The sequence below is a fragment of the Sus scrofa genome, chromosome 6 (assembly GCF_000003025.6).
Source record: "Sus scrofa isolate TJ Tabasco breed Duroc chromosome 6, Sscrofa11.1, whole genome shotgun sequence".
Taxonomy (NCBI): domain Eukaryota; kingdom Metazoa; phylum Chordata; class Mammalia; order Artiodactyla; family Suidae; genus Sus; species Sus scrofa.
The window spans coordinates 39783330-39797578 of NC_010448.4; the positions used below are offsets into that span (position 1 = coordinate 39783330).

Sequence of the window (14249 nt, forward strand, 5' to 3'; positions counted from 1 at the left end):
AGGGCAGCGTTGAGAAGGTGCCCCGGGACTCCTGGTTCCCAGAGCCCCAAATCTTTACTATCTGACCCTTCACAGAGAAAGTTTGCTGACCCCCTACCTAAGGTCATCAATTGTTACTCTTTTGTCCCTCTGTTTTCTCTCGCTTTTGTGTGCGTCTCAACACTTCCCCCTTCGATGCTTTAGCATCTGTCTCCCTTTCTCAAGCCCAAAGCTAGGCATGGCAGGTCCAGCCTGGGGAGAGGTAAGATGGTGTCAAGAGCTTAGCACACACTGCTTGGCACTTAGAACTTAAGAGCCGATCCCACAGATATTCCTGGCATTTTCCACAGGGGGGACTGCCAGAACCCCTAACCTGAAAACCCTGAGCCTGGCGCCTTCCGGAAAGCCCAGTTCCCCAAGTCTGGATGCCAGCTTTCCCTCAGCAAGGGCTTCTTAGCCGAAGAGCAGAAAAAGCCTCAGGGAGACCTCATTTTTTCCACAGCTTGTGGCTTGGCTGACTCAACTTCTGCCTTTCCCTGAGTCACGAGTTTTTCCTCCTATTTGGAGGAGCTGGGCCCTCCACCCAGGACTTCTCAGCCCACGGCTGGTCCCTGGTGGGAAGGGGTGGACCATTAGAAGATCGGAGCTTGTGCTGCCTCCAAGGGGTTTCCCAGAGCCGCACCCAGCTCCACAGAATGTCAGCCCTGGAAGTAAGGACCGATCAGGGGACCGAGGTCCCAGTGGGCCCTGGACCAGCAGCGTGGTAAGGATAGCTGGGACCTCCTAACCCCAGGACCAACAGGGGTGATCTTCTCTCTGGTTTTCCGGAATCACAAACATGCCTCCCTTTCCTGGACACCTGCTCTGTGCCCGAGGGCCTAATCACAGGGCTTCCCAGAGCCACCTCAGCCCAGGCAGGGCCTGCCTTCCTGGAGGACGCCCTCTCTTGCTGGGGAAGTGAGGGATCTGGCCCTGAGGCCGTCATGGAACATGGCCTTAAAGGCAAAGCTCCAAGCTCCCTCCATCCCTATCCCCCCACCCCCAGCGACAAGCATGTGTGTACTTGGGATGGCATTTCCCTGTGTCTCTCTCTACGCATCTCCCTGGTTATAACGCAGCCTCTGGGATCTTGGGGCCTGGTCTCTCTCTCTCTTCTGTCTGGTGGAGAGGGAGGCCTGGCTATGCCAGCAGAACTCTTAAACTCAAATGTTTATTCCATGGGAGAAAATCTTTGTAGTCAATTGACTTATTACAGAGCTACTAAAACCAAAAAAGAAAAAAAAGAAAAAAGAAAAATAGAAACACTAAGGGCATTACATTTGAATTAATTTTCATAATAAAAGCAATGATTAAAAGACATGTCATTTTATCAGAGTACTTTAAAACTAGCATTCTCTTAATTTATAACATTGTCTTCAGAGGTTTATCTTTTCCTTCCATTCTCTGGTTATCAGAAGTATAGTTTGACTATAATCAATTTAATTAGGAGAATGAGAGTTTTAATTAAGTGTTGATTCATTACCAAATTATTTGTCATTTACAATGTATTTTATTTACTGTATATGATTTAACCTATCTGATAACAAATAGATGTACAGAAACATATACATACAATATATAATTGTTGTTCTGTGTTCAGCTAAATATCTTACTGCAAACCCAGTGGTCATGTAGCTATTACCTAAGTCAAGAAAACAAACATTATAGCATCCTCAATCCCTCTCCTGCTTGCTTCGAAGAACCCTTCTTTCTCCTTTTCATAAGGCAACTACTATCCTAGTGTTTATGATAATAAATTCCTGTTCTTCTTTGTATATAATTTTATCACCTAAGCTGACACTGTCTCTTTCTGAATTTATATAAATAGAATTTACAGGAGTCCCCTTTACGGCTCAGTGGTTAAGGAACCTGACCAGGATCCATGAGGATGTGGGTTCGATCCCTGGCCTTGCTCAGTGGGTTAAGGATCCTACGTTGCTGTGGCTGTGGTGCAGGCCGGTGACTGCAGCTCCGATTCGACCCCTAGCCTGGGAAGTTCCATATGTCAAGGGTGTGACCCTAAAAAAATAAACAAAAAAACAACAACAAAGAATTGACATTAATTTTGTTGAACATTAAAAACATTAAATTAAAAATATAACTTTCTCAAAAAAATGTGTATTCAACTGCAGGTACGTAAGTGGGTAAAGTGGGGATGAGAGTGGTGGGGACTGTGGTGAGTGGGGGAACACAGGCCCTATCTAAAGGGGACAGCTCCATGCAGAGATGGGGGACTGGAACCTTCAAATCCTCTGGTTTAAGAGAAGCTGAAAATCCTGATATTTGTGTATAATCCTTAAAGACGAAGTCTTGGCAATGCACAGTATAAATGTTTAAATACTTTTGTGGGGCCGTGGCTTCTGCTGGGTGAGGGTAACCACGGCTGGGAAGGCAGTGGAGGTGGACTCTCTGAGGCCACAGCTGGCTGCCTATCGCTTCCACCCCTCCTCCTCCTCTAGGCCTCTCCTGGTTCTTTCCTCTCTTGCCTCATCCCCTTCCCTTGTGGGAACGTGCCCATTCCACTGGGCTGGGAAAGGCAGATCCCAGCGCAGGACCCCACCTCACAGTCCCTGTCCACACCACCCAGGAGAGCCAGCCCCCATTGCTCAGCTCAGACCCCCAGCACCGCCCCCTGGCCCTGGGCAGAGCAGGAGGTCCAGTGAGCCAGGCACGCAGAACCGGGTCAGCTCTTCCTCCAGCTGCTGTCTCTCACTTTGGTCCTCGCCCAGCAGGCACTGCCCTGGCCTGAGCCAGCCCCTCTGGGCAGACAATGCCCAGGTCTGCCCTATTTGGTAAGACAAACCCATCTGGGTGACAGACCATTGACTAAGAGCAGAACTCAGTTCTCGGCACTGGAGAGAAAGGAACGAACGAGAGAAGCAGTCCAGCCCGCGCGGGCTCACAGCCGAGGTGGGGGGGATAGCCACGGACATGTAAACAAGTGACTTCATCAGATGATCTCAGGTTTAGAGAAGAGCTTTCCAAAATAATAAAACGGGGTGAGGTAGGAGAGGGTGACGGGGTGGGTCAGGGAAGCCTCAGAGGAGGTGACAGTTTGAGTTGACCTTAAATGCCAACAATGCAGCCTGGGGAAGATCTGGAGACGAAAAGGAAGTGCAAAGGCACAAAGGTGAGAACAACCTTGGGGGTTTGAAGAACAGGAAGAAGCTAGTGTGAAATGAAGTGTTGAGGGGGATGGGGGGGGGGATATTACCCGCTGGTGACCGGAATGTTGCCGTTCGGGAATGGGTAGGTGAGTCCATTGAATTCGCATCTTCAGGATATGTTTGAAAGTATCCACTATACAATTTTTTAAGCTATAGAACAGAGAAGGCTGCTCATTTTTAATATTATGATTATCAGTCTCTCAGCTGCCGAGAGAGGACTGTGTCAGCTAGCAGCAGGGAGGTTCGCCAGGGGCAGCAGAAGGCACAGTAATAACACACCGCCTCCCGCCCCATTCTCCTGGCCCGCAGGCAGGCCCCGGTCGGGCGAGGACGCAGTCTCCCTCGGGGCGAGAACAGCCAGCCAGCGGAGTGTGGCGGCGGAAAGGGAAACTGGGGGGGCGGGGGCCTGAAAGTAGGGACTCAGCTCCCGGAGCGAACGAGGAGAACTCCCAGCGCAGGCCCGGGGCAAGCGCGCACCGCAAACCCACTCAAACTCCTGCCGTTCCGCCCGCGTACATTTCTCGGGAACTTGAGTTCCAAGAGTGGGCGCCCAGGCCCCGCCCCCGCTGCGAGCCAGGGCTCGGATTGGCGGAGCCGTATCGAGGGGCGTGTCGGGGAGAGTTGGAACGCGGCGGCTTGGGCGGCGGAGTTTGGCCCCCGCCGACCAGCGGAACGCGGTGGCTGAGTGTGGTCTGGCCGGCCGGCTGCAGGCGGGGCGCGGGGCGCACGGGGCCCCGGCCGAGGAGGTAAGGGTCTCCGGCTGCGCTGTGTCGCGCGGAGCTGGAGGGCTGCCCTCCGGCGGATTTCAAGCTCCCCCGGCCGCCTCGTCGGGGCGGCCCCTGGGCCCGGGCGGGGCGGACGCGCAGTCAGGGCCATCTCGGTCGGACTCTCGCCCTGAAGTAGAGGCGCCTAGCTGGTGGGGCTGGAGGCGAGGTGGGAACTGCTGGGGCTCCAGGGAGAGCGGGGTGAATACGGGTAACGGGCCTCGGGAGTCGAGGCAGGGTCATCTCAGGATGCGCAACATCAGTGCGGAAAACGTCTAGAGGGGCCCGTGGGCCTTGAGCCCTGGGGCTGCAGGGATCTCCGCTCTCACGGTCCGGAGACAGTTCGAGGATTCCTGACTCACGCCGTCGTCGGGGCCTCACCCCCTGGTCCCAGTCTGCGGAGTGAGAAGTGGGCTGGGACAACTGCCCCAGAGGAGCAGGGAGGAGAGGAAGAGCGGCAGCGCCTTCCTGGTGGCCCAGGTCCTCCCTGGCCTTTTGCACTTAGGAGCTTCCTGTCCCCTGAAGCCTTTGACTTTGTGACTTTGGGTGGGAATTGTCCAAGGAAATGAGGCAGGGCATAATCTCCCATTTCGCAGAGGCTGTGACTGAGGCAGACCGAGAGAGGTGGCAGTTCCTTCCCAGCTGGAATCACCTGGAATCTCCTTCCCTTTCTCCCTGAACTCCTGAAGAGCTGTGCAGGGACAAGTGGTCATCAGCCCCTTTTACAGGTGGAAAAATGGCCATTCTTAGTCACTCTGAAACTTGATCAGGGATATATTCCTTTGGAATTTGAACAGCCCTGTATCTCAACATCAGAGAGGGTCAGAAGCCAGGGGGGAGGCAAGGATGATTGCTGGGGTAATTCTTGGCACATAATTTCCACTTAGTGCTGGCAAGTTCCTGGGCTTGAAATTTCCACTGGGATCTGTGCAAGGCGAGGGTTAACTGTGACTTCAGCCCATGTCTCCACAGACAACAGCCCTCAGGGCTACCCAGAGGGGGAGTTGAGGCAGCCCAACTGAGCTAAGGGACCTGCCCAACCCAGACCACCCCAAGGTAGGAAGGGGGCTGGGCAGCCCAGCCAGGCTAATGACCTGTCCAGGCCACCCCAAGGGGCCCTTGACCTGGGTTGGGAGGTCTGGGGGTGGGGTGTGGTTGGAGATCAGGCTTTTGAAGAGGGGGCCCTGCCCTCTGAATTGAGGATTTCTTATTCTGTCTTTGGGTAAGAGCAACCTTCAGCAGCTCATGGTTATCTTGGAGCTGGGACCTTGGGCAGGGACTTTGATGATGGAGGTGGCACCTTCCCCAATGGGGCTTTTATGAAGAATCGGTGAGCTAATACTTGTCATGCTGATGTGCCTGGTGCACTGTAAGCTCTCAGCTTATTTTCCTTATTACTTTTCCTTGTGTGGAGGAGGGGCTTCCACGAAGCACAAGGCTGGACAAGGCTGCTCAATGGCCCCTTTGGAAGGAGGGACACTTGGACTGTGGCCCTTCCCTCAGTGCACCTGGGGGAAAACCCAGATCCTGATCTTGGCCTGTGGGCCTGTCAGACGGGTTCCTGCGGCACCTCTGATCATAACCTCTCACTGCTCACCCTTTCACAGTCAGGTCCTTGAGCTGTTTCCTTGGCTCAGGACACGCTTCCCTCAAGCCTTTGCATGGCTGGCACCTTCACATTCAGGCTGTGGTCCAGGGTCCCTTCCTCGCCAGGCCTTTCCTGAGCACCCCCTCACCCCAGCCCTGCCCAGCGCAGCAGCCCTTTTCTTCAAGATGCTTTTGATCGGAAACCACCTTGTTGGTTTACTTTCTAGTCTGGCTCTTGCACCTGCAGGGTCTGGTCCCTAGCTTCCTGCTGTAACTCAGTGCCTAGCATAGTAGGACTGCGCCTGGCACGTGGTAGGACTTTCGTGACTATTTGGAAGGTGAAATCAGGCAGGTGTGGAAGCAGGGTGGGCCTGGGTGGGGCTGGAGGGAAGGAAGGGCCGATGATAAACCAGCCCTGCCCCCTACAGGAGAAGCCAAAGAGAGTCCAAAGGGCCATCTCCTCGACTCTCTCTGTGACCTCCCTCTCTGATAAGCAGTGTCCCCAGCCATGATTCTAATGAAAGATGGACCTGGGTGCCCCTCCCAGCTTCTGCTGTACGGGGTTCCCAGGCTGGGCCCCAGACATCCCCCTTAAATCCCAAAGGTGGAGTTCCTGTCGTGGCTCTGACTAGGAACCATGAGGTTGCGAGTTCGATCCCTGGCCTTGCTCAGTGGGTTAGGGATCCGGCGTTGCCATGAGCTGTGGTGTAGGTTGCAGATGTGGCTCGGATCCCCGCATTGCTGTGGCTGTGGCGTAGGCCAGTGGCTACAGCTGCGATTGGACCCCTAGCCTGGGAACCTCCTTATGCTGTGGGAGCGGCCCAAGAAATAGCAAAAAGACCAAAAAAAAAAAAAAAAAAAGAATAAATCCCAAAGGCTGTGTCCAAGTGGAGGAGACGAGTTCCACTGGGATACAGCTCTGTGCCAGGAGCATACTTAGAGTAGGTACCTTATGCATTTGACAGCATGTGGTGGTATAGATCAGGGGCCTACAGACTTTTTCTGTAAAGATCCAAATAGTAAATATTTTAGGTTTTGCAAGCCAGTCTCTGTCGCGGGTGGCTGTGTTCCAATAAATTATAGTTAGAAAAGCTGGCAGTGGTTCAGACTTGGTATAGATTGGCCAGCCCTGGTGTAGATCACGTGTGACACCTCGAGTGTCAGGCACAAAACCCTGGCCACCCAGTGGCACTCAGGACACAGCTCACTCACCCAGAGCACCTTCGGCCCAACTCAGGCGGTGGGGTCACTCGCGTTCAGGAAAGCCAGCCCAGGAGCCTGCCCCCCATCAGAGCCCTGCAAGAAAGAGCAGGTCTGTTTGCTTCCCTGCTCCTAGATGCTGGCCCTTCGGGAGTGTCCACTTTCTGTTAGCACCGGGGTACCATCTGGGGAGGCGGGGCACAGGCTGTCCTGAGGCAGGTGGCCCCAAGAGGAGTGGGCATGGGCTCAGCCTTCTCCTCCCCTGTCCTAAGGGGAGGAGAGCAATTGTTACAGTCATCTGCTGAGAACAATAAAGAGGATCCCCCATCTGCTGCAAGGGGTGGGAGATGGGGAGCCGGGGGCTGCTGCCCTGTTTACCAAGAAAATCTCCAGCCACGTTAAACCAGGTGTGAAGTTCTGGTTGTGGCAGATGTGGGGGAGCCCCCAGGAGGATGCTGTCTGCCGGGCCGCTCACCCAACCTGGTACCCGCTGCAGGCCCACAGAGGAGGGGGCGCGAGAACCTGCCCTGGTCAGCGGGTGGGGTCAGCTCAGAGCCCAGACCGCTTTCATTGTCACCAGGTATCCCGCACCCTTCCCGGGCCCTGTTTTGCCATGAGCGGCTGAGCAGGATCTATAAGAGCCTGGTGGGGGCCCTATAAACCACACTGACTAGAGACAGAGCCCTGCGGGGCATCGGGGGACCCCCTACAAGGGAAAGGGAGGCAGGTTGTAGGCCCTCCCCTGCCCAAAGCTCCCTGCTCACCTGGGCTCTCCCCTTCCCTTCCCTCATGCCACCCACCTGGGTAGCATCTAGTCAGAGGTGGACCTGGGCAAGCCCGCCTCCAGAGCTCACCCAGTCCCACAGGGTGGGGGTCGGGGTGGGGGACACCTGCTCTTCTCTCCACACAAAGTCCATCTGTCTCAGCACCGAATGTTCGGCCTCAGTCTGTGGCTGCAAGATTGGGTTTTCATCTGGTTCTGTCGGGTGGCCGACCCACACGTGTGCTGGAGGGAACAAGTGGCGTTCACACCTCAGGCATTCATCCTGGCATCTGCTGCTATGCTGTGCCCAGCCAGGTGACCCACAACTTGCCAGAATTGACTGGTATTGGGATTTTGATCACATTTGCTGCTTTTTTTTTTTAAATGAAAGAAATAAAATATTGTAGATAAAAGTAAAGCCTTTGGAGTTCCCCTTGCAGCTCAGCAGTTAACAAACCTGACTAGGAGCCATGAGGTTGCGGGTTCAATCCCTGGCCTCGCTCAGTGGGTTAAGGATCTGGCGTTGCCATGAGCTGTGGTGTAGGTGGCAGAGGCAGCTCGGATCCCGCACTGCTGTGGCTCTGGCATAGGCCAGCGGCTACAGCTCCGATTCGACCCCTAGCCTGGGAATCTCCATATGCCGCGCGGAAAGCGGCCCTAGAAAAGGCAAAAAGACAAAAAACAAACAAACTAAAACAAACGCAAACACAAAGAAAACCTGAAACTCTGTACCCATTAAATAACAACTCCTTCTCCACCCTTCCCCTCCCCCACCCCCACCCCCACCCCGCCCTGGTAACCACCTTGCTACTTTCTGTTTCTGTGAATTTGACTACCACAGATACATCCTATTCGCAGACTCAGGCAGTATTTGGCATTTTGTGACTGGCTTATTTCAGTTGGCCTAATGTCTCCAGGGTCCATCCGTGTTGCAGCATGTGACAGGCTTTTCTTCCTTTTTAAGGCTGCATAATATTCCATCGTAATTCGGTACCACATTTTGTTTATCCACTCATCCCGCAATGGACACTGGGGTTACTTCCACCTCTGGGCAGTTGTGAATAACGCTGCTGTGAACATGGGTGTTCAACTACCACTTGGAGATCCTGCTTTCAATTCCTTTGGATAGATACCCAGAAGTGGATTTGCTGGATCATATGGTGCTTCTATTTTTAATTTTCAGAGGGACTGCCATACTGTTTTCCATGGTGGCTGCACCAATGTACATTCCTACTAACAGTACATGAGGGCAGTTCCTGTTGTGACTCAGCAGAAATGAATCTGACCAGCATCCATGAGGACGAAGGTTTGATCCCTGGCCTTGCTCAGTGGCTTAAGGATCTGGCATTGCCATGAGCTGTAGTGTAGGTCATAGATGGGGCTCAGATCCCATGTTGCTGTGGTTGTGGAGTAGGCCAGTGGCTAGAGCTCCAACTGGACCCCTAGCCTGGGAACCTCCATATGTCTCAGGTGCAGCCCTAAAAAGGAAGAAAAAAAGTACACATAAGTCACATTTGGAGTTCCCGTCATGGCTCAGTGGTTAACGAACCCAACTAGCATCCATGAGGACGTGGGTTTAATCCTTGGACTTGCTCAGCTGGTTTCCGTGAGCTGTGGTGTAGGTCACAGACGCGGCTCGGATCCCAGCCAGTGGCTGCAGCTCCGATTCCACCCCTAGCCTGGGAACCTCCATATGCTTCGGCCCTAAAAAGACAACAAAACAAAACAGTGCATGAGGGTTCTAACCTCACCACATCCTTGCAAACACTTATTTCTTGGTTTTTGTGATAGCAGCCATCCTCATGGGCACAAGATTCCATCCTATACATTTTTATTCATGGATATGGTTCTTGAACACTTTTGTTTGTTTGTTTGTTTGTTTTGCCCTTTTTGTCTTTTTCTAGGGCTGCACCTGCAGCATGTGGAGGTTCCCAGGCTAGGGGTCCAATCGGAGCTGTAGCCGCCAGCCTACCCCACAGCCACAGCAATGCCAGATCCCAGCTGAGTCTGCAACCTACACCACAGCTCACAGCAACACTGGATCCCCAACCCACTGAGCGAGGCCAGGGATTGAACCCGCAACCTCATGGTTCCTAGTTGGATTCGTTAACCACTGAGCCACGACAGGAACACTGGTTCTTGAACACTTTCAAAATGCTGTGTCTTTTCTGCATGTGTGGTGTCACACAGACTGCTCGGCAGGCTGCCTTTTCTGCTCGGCCACTGGTGTCTCTTGTGGCTCCCTGTTGACCCACGTGGACTGGGCGCAGTGGTTGGAACCGCCGACAGTAGCCTGTTGTGTGAGTGCACCTGGTGGTTCTGCCCTTTCCCCTCTGCCAGGCACCTGTGTTGTCACTGCCACAGGTCCTGAGGTCCCCTCCCTTGGTGCATCTCCCTCCCCTGCTGCACTCGGAGCTCCTCCAACAGAGCCCTCATCCAGCCCATCCCAGGGCCCAGCACTCAGCCCAGGGGTCCTGGGGTGGCCTCTGGAATGTTGCCAGACTGTCCCCGGCAGGGACCGAGTAACCTATAGCCCGGGGCTGTCACTGATAATCAGCCAGGTTTGCAACACGCTGCCAAGATCAGCAGCCTAAAAATAGCAGTTCTTACATAAGATGATGTGGACAGCACTTCTCTGGAGGCCTTGTGGTCTGAAAGGAGCCAACTGGTACGTGACCTGGGGCCAAGCACCCCTGTTGTGTGAGGCATCCGGCCCCCACGCCGGCCCCGCCTTGGCTTCCCACAGGTGGCCTGACTTACAGAACTGCCGTGTGGTGACCCAGAAACACCACGTGTCTGATCAGTGGGGCCGGAGGTGTGCTGTGCGCGCCTGTACACTTGTGTGCACGTGGTGGCGGTGGCAGTTGGTGTTGGCTCATCTGCTTCCTCTTCAGAGACAGGAGGGGGTGGCCCCTTCCTCCCACGGTGGGCCGGCCAGAGCTCTGGTTCATTCATTCACTAGCCACTCCTGAAGCCCCTCCTGTGTGCTCAGCACCTACTATGTGCTCGGTTCTAGGCACTGGGGGGGACACAGCAAGTGAACAAGAAAAGGCTCCTGCTCTGATGGAGCTTAGACCTGAGCGAGGGAAATAGAAAACACGCCAGCAAATGATGGCTAGACAAGAAAATATCAGGTGCTTGATAAGTCCCATGAAGAAAAGCAAAAAAAAGGTAGCATCTTGGAGATGAGGTCAGAAAATTTCTTAGGTAAAGACAGTGCGTATTTTAGGCTCCACGACCATGTGGTCTCTATCACAGTCTCAGCTCTGTCACTGCAACAGAAAAGGAGCACAGACCATTGTTAAATGCTGTGACTACATTCCAATAAAATTTTGTTCATAAAACCAGGCTGTGAGCCAGATTTGACCCTCAGGCCGTGATTTGCCAGCAGCCCTGTCCTGGGTTGGGGGAAAGCTGCCTGAGCTGGGGTTGGCAGACAGCCTCTTTCTTTTTTTTTTTTTTTTAATTTTATTTTATATTGAACTAGGTCGATTGGCAGTGTTGTGTTAATTTCAGGTGTACAGCAAAGTGATTCGGTTATACATATATAGCCATTCCTTCTCAGGTTCTTTTCTCATATAGGTGATTACAGAATATTGAGTAGAGTTCCCTGTGATATACAGCAGGTCCTTGTTGATCCAGAGAGACCCATTCTGAATGGAAGATGCTGTTACAGGCAAAATGTGGTGGCGCCTTGCTGTCAGTTCATGGGTGGAGCGGTGTGATTGGAAGTGGGAAGACTGGGGCTACGTGTGAGCAGTACAAATGATGGCGCTTGCTCCAGGGTTGAATGTTGGGGGTACAGGGAAGAGGTTCAAGGGTGAGTCCTAGATTTGGGGCTTCAACAACTAGGTGCATGGGGCTTCCTTTCTGGAAAAGAAGAGGCGCTGGAGGGAAAATCCACATTTGTGTGGGGTATGTGGAGTTTGAGGACCCTCCTGGATCAACAGGTGAGCAATCACAGGGGCAGCTCAGTGGAGAAGCTGGGACTGCAGGCGTGACCTGGGGAGCTGGCAGTGTTTGGGTGATCTTCAAAACTATGAGTCGGGTGAGTCACAGGGAGTGGGTGTGGACAGAGCACAGCAGGCCCAGGTGAGAACTGGGGCTGCCACCCTGAGCACTTGGCAGAGGAGGAAAGCGGCCTCATGCTCCTTGGGGGAAGGCACTGTGCAGCATGGTCTCCAGGGGTGCAAGCCCTGGGCTGCTCATTTACTAAAAAAGCCTCAGTTTCCCTCCTGTCATGGAGGGGAAAGGGGTTCTATCTCTTAGGGTTGGATTGGGGAATGTCTTTTTTTTTTTTTTTTTTTTTTTAGGGCCACACTTGCGGCATATGGAAGTTCCCAGACTAGGGGTCGAATTGGCGCTGTAGCTACTGGCCTACACCACAGCCACAGCAATGCCAGATCTGAGCCTCGTCTGCAATCTACATCACAGCTCACAGCAACACTGGATCCTTAACCCACTGAGCAAGGCCAGAGATCGAACCCGCAACCTCATGGTTCCTAAGCGGATTCGTTTCCGCTGCGCCATGATGGGAACTCCTGGACTGGGGAATGAATGAGATAGTCATTGGCTTGGAGGAAGCCCTCAGCAATGGTACCTGTGATGGTGGTGGTGACCCTTGGGCCCACGGGCTGAGTGAGTGGTTGCAGGGTCTCTAACGCTTTGTCTTGGTTAACAGGGGACTCAATGACAGGTTGGGGTGGCAGACACCCTGCCACCTGGCGCTCGCCATCCCCCTGGGGCAGGCCCAAAGTGCTAGTAGTTAGTGCTCCTGGGAGCCCCTGATGAGAGTCCAGGCTCAGTATCCTTGCCCCTTGGGTGGATGCTGTTGAGGCTTGTTCTACTCTGTCTTCCAATGCTCCCCAGCTCAGTGACACATCTACACCTGCCTTCCCATCCCTGGCTGGCTTTCACCACCTGCTCCTAACAGGACGGGGACATCCCTTTTTACCTCCTAGTAACTCCCTTGTCTAAGGGTCAGCTTCTGGGCAGCGAGTTTCCTTGGTTGCGTGGCCGCCTGGGCCTGCTGGGTCACAGTGGGGTAATAAGTGGGCTGTTTGGTGGATGGGTTATGAGCTGGGGGGTGGCAGGTGGCCTTGACCTCTGGCTATGCCTGGGCAAGCTGATGCCTGCTCTGCTGCTCCTCCCACAGCCGAGTGCCCGAAGATGGTTGACTACCTGGCAAACACCGAGATCAACAGCCAGCGCATCGCAGCGGTTGAGAGCTGCTTCGGGGCATCAGGGCAGCCGCTGGCCCTGCCGGGCCGGGTGCTGCTGGGCGAGGGCGTGCTGACCAAGGAGTGCCGAAAGAAGGCCAAACCGCGCATCTTCTTCCTCTTCAACGACATCCTGGTGTACGGCAGCATCGTGCTCAACAAGCGCAAGTACCGCAGCCAGCACATCATTCCGCTGGAGGAGGTGACGCTGGAGCCGCTGCCCGAGACCTTGCAGGCCAAGAACCGCTGGATGATCAAGACGGCCAAGAAGTCCTTCGTGGTATCGGCCGCCTCGGCCACGGAGCGCCAGGAGTGGATCAGCCACATCGAGGAGTGCGTGCGGCGGCAGCTGCTGGCCACCGGGCTCCAGCCCAGCACGGAGCACGCGGCACCCTGGATCCCGGACAAGGCCACGGACATCTGCATGCGCTGCACGCAGACGCGCTTCTCGGCGCTCACGCGGCGCCACCACTGTCGCAAGTGCGGCTTCGTGGTCTGTGCCGAGTGCTCCCGCGAGCGCTTCCTCCTGCCGCGCCTCTCGCCCAAGCCCCTGCGCGTCTGCAGCCTCTGCTTCCGGGAGCTGGCCGCCCAGAAGCAGAAAGAGGAGGAGGAAGAAGAGGAGGAGGAGGAGCAGGGCCCCCGGGTTCCCGGGCAGCCGGCCTACCTGGCCGGGGCCGTCTGCGGAGCATCCAGTGGAGACGACGATGACTCAGATGAGGACAGGGAGGGCGGGGATGGCGACTGGCCCAGCCGCGTGGAGTTCTACGCCGGGGGTGTCTCCTGGTCATCCTTCCACAGCTGACCCCAGGTCTGCAGACCGGAGCGAGGCTTACCCCCCGCCCCAGCATGCAAGAAGGTGCCACTGCCCAGGTCCCTAAGAGGGCAGAGTTCCCCAAGCTGCCCAGCGCCTTGCAGGACCTTACTCTACAGGTGGTGGGCACAGTGGAAGTGGCTCCTTTTCTCTGAACACCCCCCACCATTTTCTCTGAACAGATGCCATTTTCAGCCCTATGAGCTTCAGCTCCAAATGACCCCTTGAATCTGATGACCCCTACCCCCCCCCGGCCCCCCTACCTTTAAGGACAGAGAAGGAAGGACTGGAGTGAGGTCCCCTCTTCTCTAAGGCCTGGAACCACAGCCCCTGGCCCCGGGACCCTGTGGGGAAGACGGGGTCCTGAGAGGCCTGGAGGAAACCAGCGCATGCCCACCTACCTTGCCAATGCACACCTGCTGGGCTGGCTGGGCCTTGTCAGGCCAGGCATGTGGGCTCACCCAGAGCGAGGCACGAGACCCCCATGCAGTGGGTACCTGCCAGGCCCAGGGACTGCAGTTGAGCTCCCCAGGGTCCAGGGTGGCCTACCGAGGCCTCTGGCCCCGTGTCACCTCTCTCCAGGTGTCTGATGCCTTTCAGTCCTGTCTTTATCTCTCCCTGGGCTGAGAAAAGCAGTGTTTTCCATTAGGGCTCTTAATTGCAAGTGACAGAAACCCTATCCAGACTGACTTAATAATAAAAAGAAAGCTTATTGACGGA

General features: G+C 54.8%; 1 protein-coding gene across 2 annotated transcripts; it reads left to right on the forward strand.

Moving 5' to 3' along the window:
- Positions 2872 to 14249, forward strand: PLEKHF1 (pleckstrin homology and FYVE domain containing 1). 2 transcript variants are annotated; one of them, XM_005653260.3, is made up of 2 exons: positions 2872 to 3148; positions 12655 to 14249. In XM_005653260.3, exon 2 carries the CDS (start codon positions 12669 to 12671, stop codon positions 13518 to 13520), a length of 852 nt encoding a protein of 283 aa, XP_005653317.1. In that variant the 5' UTR covers positions 2872 to 3148; positions 12655 to 12668; the 3' UTR covers positions 13521 to 14249. The 2 variants fall into 2 exon arrangements, with proteins under 2 accessions (XP_005653317.1, XP_003127051.1); XM_003127003.6 differs by lacking the exon at positions 2872 to 3148 and adding an exon at positions 3251 to 3931.